Raw genomic sequence first — 11,440 nt, forward strand, 5'->3', positions numbered from 1 at the left:
GGCCGTTACCCACACTCACTATGGGGCATGCGTGAGGAGGCCGCCTTTCCAATGCACAGGTCTCTTCCAAGATTGTAAAGTGCATCGCATTTGCGTCTACACAATGGGGCGGCCCGTCACACGCGATTCCCTAGGAGGCGATACGTGTGTTAAATAGATTGACAAGAAAATGAAAACTGGTCAACCCCTGGGGCCGGGCAAAGTTACGAAGCAGAGTTGTACTGTAGTCCTGCGGTGGCAGGAGGGCGTGGGCAAGAGTTCACCCCCGGCCCCCAGAGGACCAGTTTGACGCCCACGGGGTTTGGTAAGTTACTCAATGATACCCAGTAAACCATTAGAATCCGATAACCGAGTTATACATTTCACTAAGCGCATCGCATATGGTATAGTAACATTACAAAGGACTTGGACTTTTAAGTATGAAAGGCCCCGCTAGGGAGCTGGTTTCCATCATCAGTTAAGAGCAACGAAATGTAGCGCCTCAACACCTTACCACCATATGTCCATGTGCAGAGTGCGAATGGCGCGGCCTCTTTTGCTGAATTACCCGGCTATGAATGAGCCTAAATGGATTTTCTCCTTGAAGCATCTGCACAGCACTGTCCTCCCGCCCAAAACAAGTTTCCGCCGAGACGAATTCATATGGGCATGCACTAAAGCCCCCCCCCTTTCCCAGAACATCTGCCACGCCGCTGACAATTCATCCCAGCATTGGGTTCACACTCTCGCCACCCCCACAGAATCCTCAGGTCACCAGCCTTTTCCTGCGTATTAAAAAGGACTGCTAGGTCACAAAGGATCGATTAGCAAGTGCTCAGCCCCTCGGCTATGCCCACGCTGTGCAAGGACAGAGGAGCACTGAGGCAGACGCATTCCATTTGCCGAAACAATTACCATGCCGCTACGGCAAAACACAACTTCGGAAAGATTACCCCCACCTCAAAAAAGTCGCCATTAATCGATTTAACCATTGCAACAACAGCTGACCCACTTTTTGCTAACTACAATGCCCCCCCACCCAAAAAAAGATTGGAACCCCCGATTTAACACTTATAAAAGCAATAGTCTGAAAAAAGCTAGCAAGGTGAAAATAGCCCATCACTATTTTTAACATGATCCAATATATTTCGGTTCTCAACTCCAAACCTTCTTCGAAAGAAACCAAAAACCTCCAGACTTTAAAAATGTTTTATTTGCATATTAAAAAAAATTGTGCATTCCAATAATTAAAATCATTTTTGTAACAAATAAAATGGCACTCGATTAATTGCATTTTTTGCAGCTCGAAGGGCCCTTGGCGCGGTGTCCCTGGAGCTTGGCCATCGTTGCGCTGTTCGTGTGGGAGGGAGCACCGCCCAGGCTCTGCTGCTTCCCTTTGACACCAGGCTCTGCAGCGCCCCCGCGTGGCAGACGGGCGGGCCGCGCCCTATATCTGCGTCACTAGTTTCTCAGTCCTTGCTTTTCGATGGAACCGGGCGGGGGCGGGTCACAGTAAAACGTTCTCCAACCTCTTTGCATCTTGAGTTATTTCATACAAAGTTAAAACAGCTAAACGAAGTAAAATAAGAAGGCAATGCTCGTGGAATGTACAGTGCATGTTCAGGAGGGGGAGGGTTCCACTAGGAGTCGCAGGCTTTCTTTTCTTGCTCGATCGCTGGAGGGGAGAGGGAAAAAAGTCAGTTGGAGTTGTTACACACGTCTACAAACGTGAGAAAAACGTTTCTAAATAACCTTTCGCAAAACACTAAAGAAATGACGCTCATTTAATGTAATCTTCATTTCAAATACAGTTCACACTCGTGATGGCCACCAGCACCACCGAGTCGTTTTTTTTATTACAAAAGCCATAAAAACGAGTGTTTTTCCTGAAGCAGCTTAGCATCCCATAACCCAAAATAGAACTGCACGAGGTTCTGAAACACGGATTTCAGATCTGCCATGTCCTGTGGTCTACTCGAAAATCCATTTAACAGCCAATTAAAAAACCAAAATAGGAGATCCAAAAAAATAAAAAAAATCATAATGAATGATAAGCACATTGGCTAAAAACAAGCTTGCCGTTGCATAGATGTACTCACTTTCTTTTGAGGGCAGTGGGTTTTTCTCCTGCGTTTCTGTCTTCTTCAGTTTGGACTTGTCGAATTTCTCGACCTCAGCCATGTCTGGTTTGTCGGACATCTTGGCAGATTAGAGTCTGTGCAAAGGGGGGGGGGGGGGAGAAAGAGGCCGTTAGCGGCGCCACCCTATTTTTTCTTCCGACAACATTGTAGCAGTGGAATTCAAACTTTCATACGCCCCCCCACCCCCACAAAAGGAGGCCATGGGGTCCCGCATGCGCTTTGCAATACAAGCAGATTATAAAAAGTTATTAAAAAGTGTAGCAACCCCAACAACTTATCACCTAAAACCAGCCCAACCCCCCCCCCATTTTGTAGTATGAGTATCCTGTCCGCCGCTAGCACTCCAATTCTCACTTCCCCTCCCCCCACCCAGTGTCCTCTAAAATGCGCCAAGAGTTAACGCGCACCTCTACATGGATACACTAACTGGTTTTAGAATGAAAGGCGGCGGCAGAATCGCGGCCAATATAAGCACAATTGCAGCCAGGTGAACTCTAAACGCGGCCCCTCTGACAGCAAGAGCTGCGCATTATTACGAACATTACTCGTGTTCACATTTGGCAAAAAGACAAGCAACATATCTTATTTATCACTTTGTCACAGCGCAATTACATTGAAACCCATCCCTGTAGTGGAGGTTCGAATTGAGCACCCTGAATCTCCCTCCCCCCATTTTAAGTGGCACCCAACAGGAGATGCCTCTGAAAACGTTAGCACTGGTGCAGGCACCTTTTACTGCGTCACGGAAATCACCCTAATCTAACAATTCGACCAAAGACACGGGGCAATGCAAGGATTAATTGCGCCGGAAAAAAACGGGATTTGTGCGCCATTGTGCCCGCAAATCCGCATTTGTTACACAGGGATTATGGCGCACAAATCCCGTTTTTTTTTCCGGCGCAAAAAAAATCCATGAATTACCCTCATACTGTCTCCTGCAGGCGGCGAACTTTCATTTCCGGTTAGAAGAAACGCCTCGCGCTGCAATCCTTTGGGCTTTGGAAGACAAAGGAGCCCACCTCGCTAAGCGGTCAGCTGCAGGCTTCAAAACGGGAGACCCTCCCCACGGAAAGCGGACATCATTGAGAGCCATCAAACATTGCCCCCCACCCAATCTTCCTGCCCGCTAGCTCTGCGGCCGAGCTGCCAGAGGTGGAGGGAATGCGCTCTCCTCACGAAGAGCTGCAGACACGAGGAGCCGCCAACCACCGCCCTTGTTCCGCTTCCTCAACAATGCAGCGCGAGACAAGAAAGGAGGATATTGTCCTCGAGGGCTCCCCCGCCCCACCCAAGACCGCGCTTTTCTCGGGTGGGTGTCTCGCGCCACGAAGCAGCAGCACACCTCACGGGCGGAGGAGGGGACATTTCTCGTGCGCAGGATATGGCCTCATAACATTCCTCTGCAATGTTAACACTTTCCATAGTAGGGTTACCCTCAAAAACGGCGCTTGCCGAAGCCCTTAGCCCCGCTCAGAACGTCGCCGACTGGTGTTGAAATCCCACATTGTGCAATACAGAGCGCCCGCCGAACCTTCTAAAACACACTGTGCATTGGTCTCTTGATATTAACATGTTAAGAGGACGCTTGGATGAAAACAAACGGCGCCACATCCGCCTCCCCTTCCACGCGCGAGGACGTTCCCACCAGAGCAATTTCTTGAGAAATCGTTAATACAGGCGGCTGCCGTGTCTAGACCTCACGTTTTGACCGAATCCGCCCTAAGCAGGGCATCGTGTTGCTTGTGCGATTGGAATGCAACGGAGCAGGTCGAGGTTGCAACACCGCACGACATCCATTTCAGATATTGGTTATCAAAAACAAAAGCATCATCCTTTTAGGAAAGGCACACCCAAATGTCCCGGCCCGCGGCCCCCACTTTACTTCAGACAGGAAATAGCAAGAGTCCCGAGCCTTACCAGCGGCGCTGCGTAGCAAGATAAGCCTTGATGCCTGTAGCTGCAGCTCAAAGACTGAAACACAAAAGGGCTGCCCGCGCTCTTATATCCTGCTGCCTGATATGCAAATTGCCGGTGAGGTCATCGCTGCTCCAGCACAGCACGCCGGGGGCTTAACTCTTTCGTGGCCTGGCTCGCTCCTTATTTCTAAAACCGTTTACAGTTAAATTGTGTTCTTTTTTTTCTTCCTCAGAACACATTCGAACTAAAATTCTCTGCGTGCGAATGGGCTGTCCTTCTCCCGCCCACAAAACGTATTTGCGGATGTAACGGATGGGGTGGGGGTAGGGTAATCTCTGCTTGGCAGCCAGCACTGAAAGTGTGCTGCGTTTTCTCAGAGAAATGCGGGTGGCATGCACGCCGCTCGCATTCATATTCCTTCCCTTTGTCGGCTTGGCTGCCGCCACGATAACGCATTGCAAGTTTCAAAATGTCTCCTCTGTGACTCAGCTTTCCAGAATGTCTTCTAACTTTGCTCGCTCTTTCGGCGTCAAAAAAGCCCCCCCAATCTACCTCCTTTTTTTTTTTTAAATGCTGCATGCACTCTACTATTCGGTTACACAACAATTGTGTTCATTGGCTTTTGCTCGAAGTAGTGAAAACAATTTCGTCCCGTTACAATGGAACATTTTCGTTGCCACGTTCTCCTGGTCGAGTTGAAAGATCTTTCAAGACCCTTTGTTCCTCCTCTTCCCCCCCCCCCTTCTAAATTCGCTGCCGGTTTTTATTTGGTTACCTCGCCGTGGAAGCATAGTTTATGTAGGTTTACATCCACGATACTGCTTTAAATGATAGTAGTCGCAACATCCCTTTGACCCCACGTAAGAAAAATGTGTCTGTCGGAGTTACTGTAGGGTACGCCCATTCTCCCTTAAAGGGGGCTCTTTGAAAGAGTGAAATAAGAACAATGGAATTACAAGGTCGAGCTTACTAATACCCCTGGGCTGCACCATGTTTGAAGCCCTCACATGAATATTGGTGGGGGCTGGGGAGTATTCACACGACCCCCAATTTCAAATAGCGTTTCACCCTGGGGTACAAAGGCGGTGGGCCCGATTTACAAAACGTTTTTGATTAGGATTGCGCCATTGTAAAATACTTTTCTAAATCGGGCCCAGTATGTATCACTCTAACCTGAACACAGGGTGCACACCCCGCTGACGCAGGGAGCATGCAGACACCATGAAGAAGGAAAAGGGCGCGGCTCTCTGCTGCAAGGCCTGCACCGAGGCCCTGCTTGCCTTAAGAAAGCATTTTAAATATCGTGTGGATGGCAATATTTTGCTTCAAAGATCACAAAGGTCAACGTCTTAGACTCGACCTCTTGCCTGCTGCGCCTTTACCACATTTGGTATAATGCAGAAGAAAAAAATGGACATAGCAAAATTACGTAGTCGATCAAAGGTGCACCGACCAGAAAGGTAGACATTTTCGACATGCCACAAAAACATGCTGATGGAGCGCACCCAGGGTAACATTTTTTGTCGCAGTCCTCGCAATCTATCAAATCGGGGACGAGGAAGTCATATAGGTGGCAGTTTATTTCCTGAATAGGAGGTCTGTCGCCTCTAAGACAGACAAGATAAGTATGACTGTCTATCACAAAATGTGCCCTCCAATTAAAAAAAATGATAAAAGGGCAAAATCCTACAAAATTAACTGGGGTATAATTAGCATACCAAAAGCTTATTTCGCAAATGGTGGTGCCTCTGGGCCTTAGGCATAAATATACTTGATTTATAATAGAACATGTTTTCTCTTTGTCCACACAGCAGGGGTATTTGCTGGGGATGAAATGTCGAACTCCCACCTCCGTCCCCAAATGTTTTTTCCCAGATATATGCAGGACCGCAAGCGATGTTCTGCAGATCCTGGATTTTAGCCAATGCCATTTTACTTTCCAGTAATATGGCGTTATCACCCTGTTCTGAGATCTGGAAAGGGGGGGTAATAGATGAGGGCCTATGATGAGGGCCACGTGTCCCGTTGAATGAATGAAAATCCTTTGCTAAAATGGCCGCCATGGTAACGGAAGTCGTAGCTCCACACAGAGCCCCTCTTCCAGTACCATGGCAGTGTGGAAAAAGCGTAGAGGCAGCGTCACCTGCCGCCGTTGCAACACTAAGGTAAGTGAGGCAGGGGAGGGTGGTTGGGGAATAGTGAATGATGGAGAAAAAAAGAAATGGGAGGGAGGGAGGCGGGAAGATGTCACTGCAGGGCTGGGGGGTAGCCGGCAGGTTCCATGGAAGGCGGGTTGAGATTACAGCTTTCAGTTTGCGGTTCCGCAGAACCTGATTGGCTGTGCCCTCCGCCCTGGGTGCTAATGTACTATAATGTTCGAGTTCCTTTTTATAAACGTTGGCTTGCGAGTACCAGAATGGAAATTGGTGTGAGTTAGAAGCCAGGATGTGCTGACACCTAGCAAGGGACAACCTGGCGTCCCTGCAAACTGTCCAACTTTGTTCAAGTTGCAAAGGCGCACTCCAGAAGAGCCAGTGATACCGTTTCATGCGGTTAGTCATCCTTTGACAAAGGGATGCGACTTTATATACGGTGACATTTAATCTGCAGTTGGACCTTTTTAGTTCGTTTTATTTTGAGACCACCATCTGATGAGGAAGTCTATGGGACTTCAAAAAGCTGATAATATTTCTTCTCAGCATAAGGTGTTCAGCTAGTCCAAATAGGATGTCAATACTTAGATATTGTTTGCCTTTTAAAATTGGACTAATACATCAAACATCCCTTTTATCTACACAGTGAAACGGAACACATACCGGAAATGCAATAGGCAGCTTCAAAAGCATATTATCTATATCCAGTTTTTGTTTTCTGGAGTACTGGTAAGTATTCAGAGGCTAACTGGGGGCTCGGCGGGGTTTTGGCTTTGAAACGCAGATGTGAGGTTAAACGCAGCTCAAAACAAACAGTGACAGGATGTTTAAGACTGCAGTCTGAAGGAGACCCTGCGGAGGTGCTTGCCTCCACGAGCATACCTCGTCCCTTAAATGGAACACCATACCTGGCATCACCCTTTTTGTGGGGGCTAGTTTCCTCTGTATGAATATTGGGACTCTGCGTCCACTTCCATATACCCTCTGCTTGTGACATGCATCACAGAATGGACACACCCAACGGTACCGCATGCCACCGTTAACTGTTCTTTACTTCAAGAATTTAACAGCGTGTACTTGTGCAATGCTCGCCCCAAGGCCAGGCTCCGGCAAGGGGCGTGCACCGAGCAAAGAAGAAACCTAGCCGCTCATTATGCAACACGCTCAAGGGCAGACGTGTGTTTCCTATGTTTTTTTACGACTCTGGGAGTCTTCCTTGATATTCTGACTTTTACTCAAGCACGAAACAACAGAGAATACTGTATTTTTAAATTAAAAAGAAACAATCGGGAAATGTAAGAAAGTAAGCGATATATAAATAGTCTACTTGTGAATGGAAGGAGCTAAGCGTCATGTTAAGGAAAGTAAGTGTCACAACGAGAAGCAACCAATGAAAGAAACAATACAAATGAAAGGGGTGAGATACGGAGAAAGGTGGATGATACAATTCGAAATACATTCAAAAGAAGTGTGTTTTTACAATCAACCACGAACAAACGCGTTTATTCAGGGTTTAACTCTCTCCGGCACACCAATGTGCGCCCTGGAATGCAATGGATTGGCCACACCCTGGCTGAGGGAGTGCCGCTGTAGAGGCCGGTGGGAGTGCACGGAAAGCGTACAAGCCCGAGTCGGAAGTTATTCCATTCAAGAATGTGAACGTGCGCCAGAAACACAAGCATGTTTTCGATGCAAATGGCACATGCAAACAGTATATCCACGAAGCGCTTTGACTGGTGTACGACACGACAGAGACGGTCAGCCAAGAACAGAGTGTAACGGGGGAATTGCGCGTGACGCAGAAAAATGCCCCTAGCCCCAATACAATGGACATACATCCCATATACTTGTGGTAATGCTTATTTCCACGATTTGACGATCAGTTATTTCCCCGGACATGCCACGCCGAGGATCAACAATGGTCCAACCTAACAATTTAGGTATACGAACGGGTACAAGATATCACCACTGTCCCCCGGGAAGAGACAACAGTCCGATATTGATGCAGCAGCGACACCAAAAGGCCAGCCTGTGTAGCGCGTTCGTTGAATTGGATATACAGTAGAAATATTTCATTAGTCTGATTGCATAGTTTATGATAAAACACTACCTTGTGTTTCAGGGTTTATGACACATAGAAGCAAAATGGTAGTGGCACTGTCAGCTTCCAAACATGCTGATGGATATATAGTCGTCTCTATTTTTTTTTTTAAGTTTAACTGAATCCTGCTAGCACTTATTAAGTTATACCTTGCTAGCACGCACATTTTTGCCGTTTTTCAGCAAACTGTTTTAGCACTTGGTTATCCGTTTAGGTAATGCACGGTTATGAAGTCGCTGGGTGCACACCATGCAGACCCTTACCAGTTTCCATTACGCCCATTTGGCACATCACAACCATAAAAGTGATGGATGGAAAGTTTGAATTAAACCGAATCACTGGCACTATCTGGGCAACCTCCCACATCGCAATTTATTTTATCCTATCTGTTCCATTGCAAAAGGGGTCCAGCCATATGCAAATCGGTCAGCTACTGCCACCAATGGGAGCAGCCGAGCCCAAACTGCTAGACCAGGTCCCCTCTACACAGAAACACAAGCAACCCCAGACATGTTTCAGCCTTGTTTTGCTTCATCAGTGAGGTGCAGCTTGGTTACCTATGGTGCAGCGAGCAAGAGACCCATATTTGTGCATACCCTCTAACACACAGGGAGACAAACTATAACCAAAAATTTGATGGGTGAAGGGTTTTGAATTAATCTGACCACTGGCACTGTTCTGGGCAACCTTCCACACCACTGTTTTTTTTAGCCCATGTGCGGCGTTGCGAAAGGGGTCCAGCCATATGCAAATCAGTTGGGTACTGCCACCAGTGGGAGCAGCCCTGCCCGACCTGCTAGGCCAGGTCCCCGCTGCACAGAAACACAAGCAATCCCAGACATGTTTTGGCTTTGTTGGGCCTCATCAGTGAGGTGCAGCTTGGTTCTCTATGGCTCAGCAATGCCAGAGGTTACATTTAATTCCAACAAGGCCAAAACATGTCTGGGGATGCCGATGGTCTTGTGAAGAAGGGATGTGACCAAGCAGTTCAGGCTGGACTGCCCCTTTTGGGGTGGGGCCAAGCTTGATTTGCATATGGTCTTACCCCTTTTGTAATGACTTGGCAAGTGAAGAACAATGGTCTGGAGGGTTGCCCAGAGCAATGCAAGTGGTTAAGATTAATTGAAAACCTTCCAGCCATCACCTCTTTTGTTTTGCCGTTCTGCACATCATGACGGGTTTTAAATATACTCATATAACCCATCATTGCCAGGCTATAATGGCCCCACTACTAGAAAGTTTCCCCGTCTTTCGCTTGTTCCAGAAAGAAGAGTAGTGAGCGATTTCCATGATGTTTTTCAGGCACGCCAGGCAGCAAGCATGCAGCCAGCTGTGAACAATGCAGCAAACACTGTGCCCTCCAAGCAGTCTCTGCTATTGACTTAAATTGTGATTTTGTTTCTAAGACACCTTTGCCTTCCACAAAGTCCAGTTGGACACCTCTGAATTATGTGGACGTTCCCTGGTCCAGTGACCTCACCTTCTGTGTTTTGTCAGAAACCTAACAGTATTCTCCCACCTCCCTCAGGCTCTGCCATTCAGGTGGCCAGGGAAGGACCATCGCTTTTGGATTTGGACCCTGCTGGTGCACAAGTGAGGGAGGATCACCTGAGTGGAGGGTCACAAGGGATTGGGAGGAGGATACCGAAAGTCAAAACATTTTATTCCCCCAGTCTAGTAATGCCCCAACCCACTCTCCCTCAGCCATCATGGGGTATTTTCAATCTGCCTCCTCCCCATTTCCAACAAATACTGAGACAAGGAGGAGGCAACTAAGTGCAGTAAAGATTACCCATTGAAACAGCATGGGGAAAGTAAGGGAAACCTTCTCTAGAAAGAACTCAAGTTGTCCCATGGGTCAGGCATTTAATAATGATCACTCACACCTGACTCCACTTGACTGTTTTTTCAACTATAAAAGGTGTGGTTTGTCACAAGGAAGAGAGCAGACTGGGGATGCTGTCATGACCCGAGAAGCCAAGGAGCAGAGAGCAGCAGGGGTAAAAGCGTGGAGGAGAATGGCGTGCCAAGACGCTAGCCCGTTTTTGTGAGGGTCTGCAGCATGGCTAGGGAGCCGTGCCTCCAAGGAGCCAGAGTAAGGCAGCTTGTATCCTGCATGTGGCATTTGGAAAAATGCTCGTTCCCTTGGGACGTGTGCCGGTCCCAAGGGTATCTGAGGGGCAGGTGGACTATGGTTATCACAAACTTGTTAGCAGCTTTGTAAGCTTCTTAAGATCTGTGATATTTGTGTCCACTAGATGCTGGTGTATTTTTGCCTCACAATTTGTAAGAATATTATTGCACGCAACCAAGCTCAGCATTCCCTCAAATGTGTTGACTTGGTTTACAGTCAACCACTCACTCAAATACTTCAGAAGCAAACATGTAAATGTCTTAAAGTGCCATATCCCCTTTTAGTTGTAGGGGAAATCTATGCCAAAGAATAGGAGAAAATGAACATTTCCCATTAAAAAACAATTATATGAACTGCGTTCTGCACAACGCATTAGAAAATGAACACATGTGAGGAAACGTAATTTCAGCAGACTAGTTACAACTAAAGTGTATTTGTCCACAGTAAATGACTAGGCACACCATTTTTTTGCCCCCGGTTACATGGAAGTATACAGCAATATGTGTCAAACAGACAACAGTTAGTCTGTGATGAAAAAGCACAGTATTTCATAGAAAAGTGAAATTCGAATTGGGGCTTACATTTATATCTGCTTTTTTCATTACTGGACCGATGATCAGCCATCCAAAATAAACGTACATAGAGTCTAGATTTCATCCACAGAATCTTGATTGTAAAATGTTTATAATGCCCCTATTTAAAAAAAAATTCTAATATGTAAGTGTGGACAGGAATGTGACTTCAAATACTACATTTGTGAGAAAAAAAAACAGCAACTCTGGGCTAGTAAGCAAAATTGCATTTTCTCTTATCCCGGTCCTTTGAGGTTGTACGATATGTTCTCTTTGTACTTGAAGAAGGCCTTGGGAACATAATTAATTATGCCTATTAACAGTTTCCATTGTTCACAGGTTCCATCCAACAATTCCCTAAAAATACAGAAATATATTCTAAAACCTGGTCTTGCAGTGGAGTGCCCAAAATTGTCAGAAACTTCATAAAACTGGCCTTCCAG

The 11,440-nt window shown here is 46.8% G+C and overlaps 1 protein-coding gene across 2 annotated transcripts; it reads right to left on the reverse strand.

Moving 5' to 3' along the window:
- Window positions 1–1,172: 1,172 nt before the first annotated feature.
- TMSB4X (thymosin beta 4 X-linked) lies at window positions 1,173–4,194 on the reverse strand. 2 transcript variants are annotated; one of them, XM_069639136.1, is made up of 3 exons: window positions 4,038–4,194; window positions 2,079–2,194; window positions 1,173–1,654 (listed from the first exon to the last, which is right to left on the reverse strand). In XM_069639136.1, exons 2-3 carry the CDS (start codon window positions 2,176–2,178, stop codon window positions 1,620–1,622), a joined length of 135 nt encoding a protein of 44 aa, XP_069495237.1. In that variant the 5' UTR covers window positions 2,179–2,194; window positions 4,038–4,194; the 3' UTR covers window positions 1,173–1,619. The 2 variants fall into 2 exon arrangements, with proteins under 2 accessions (XP_069495237.1, XP_069495238.1); XM_069639137.1 differs by lacking the exon at window positions 4,038–4,194 and adding an exon at window positions 3,140–3,302.
- Between the last annotated feature and the right edge of the window lie 7,246 nt (window positions 4,195–11,440).

This window comes from Ambystoma mexicanum, chromosome 7q (genome assembly GCF_040938575.1).
Source record: "Ambystoma mexicanum isolate Mex_15411 chromosome 7q, UKY_AmexF1_1, whole genome shotgun sequence".
NCBI classification, from domain to species: Eukaryota; Metazoa; Chordata; class Amphibia; order Caudata; family Ambystomatidae; genus Ambystoma; species Ambystoma mexicanum.

Bases quoted from the DNA above. Each gene is read 5' to 3' on its own strand.
- TMSB4X (XM_069639136.1), bottom strand. From the start codon at position 2,178: ATGTCCGACAAACCAGACATGGCTGAGGTCGAGAAATTCGACAAGTCC. The intron at 1,655-2,078 runs GTGAGTACATCT...TCTCCCCTCCAG, and splicing joins CCCACTGCCCTCAAAAGAAA to CGATCGAGCAAGAAAAGAAA.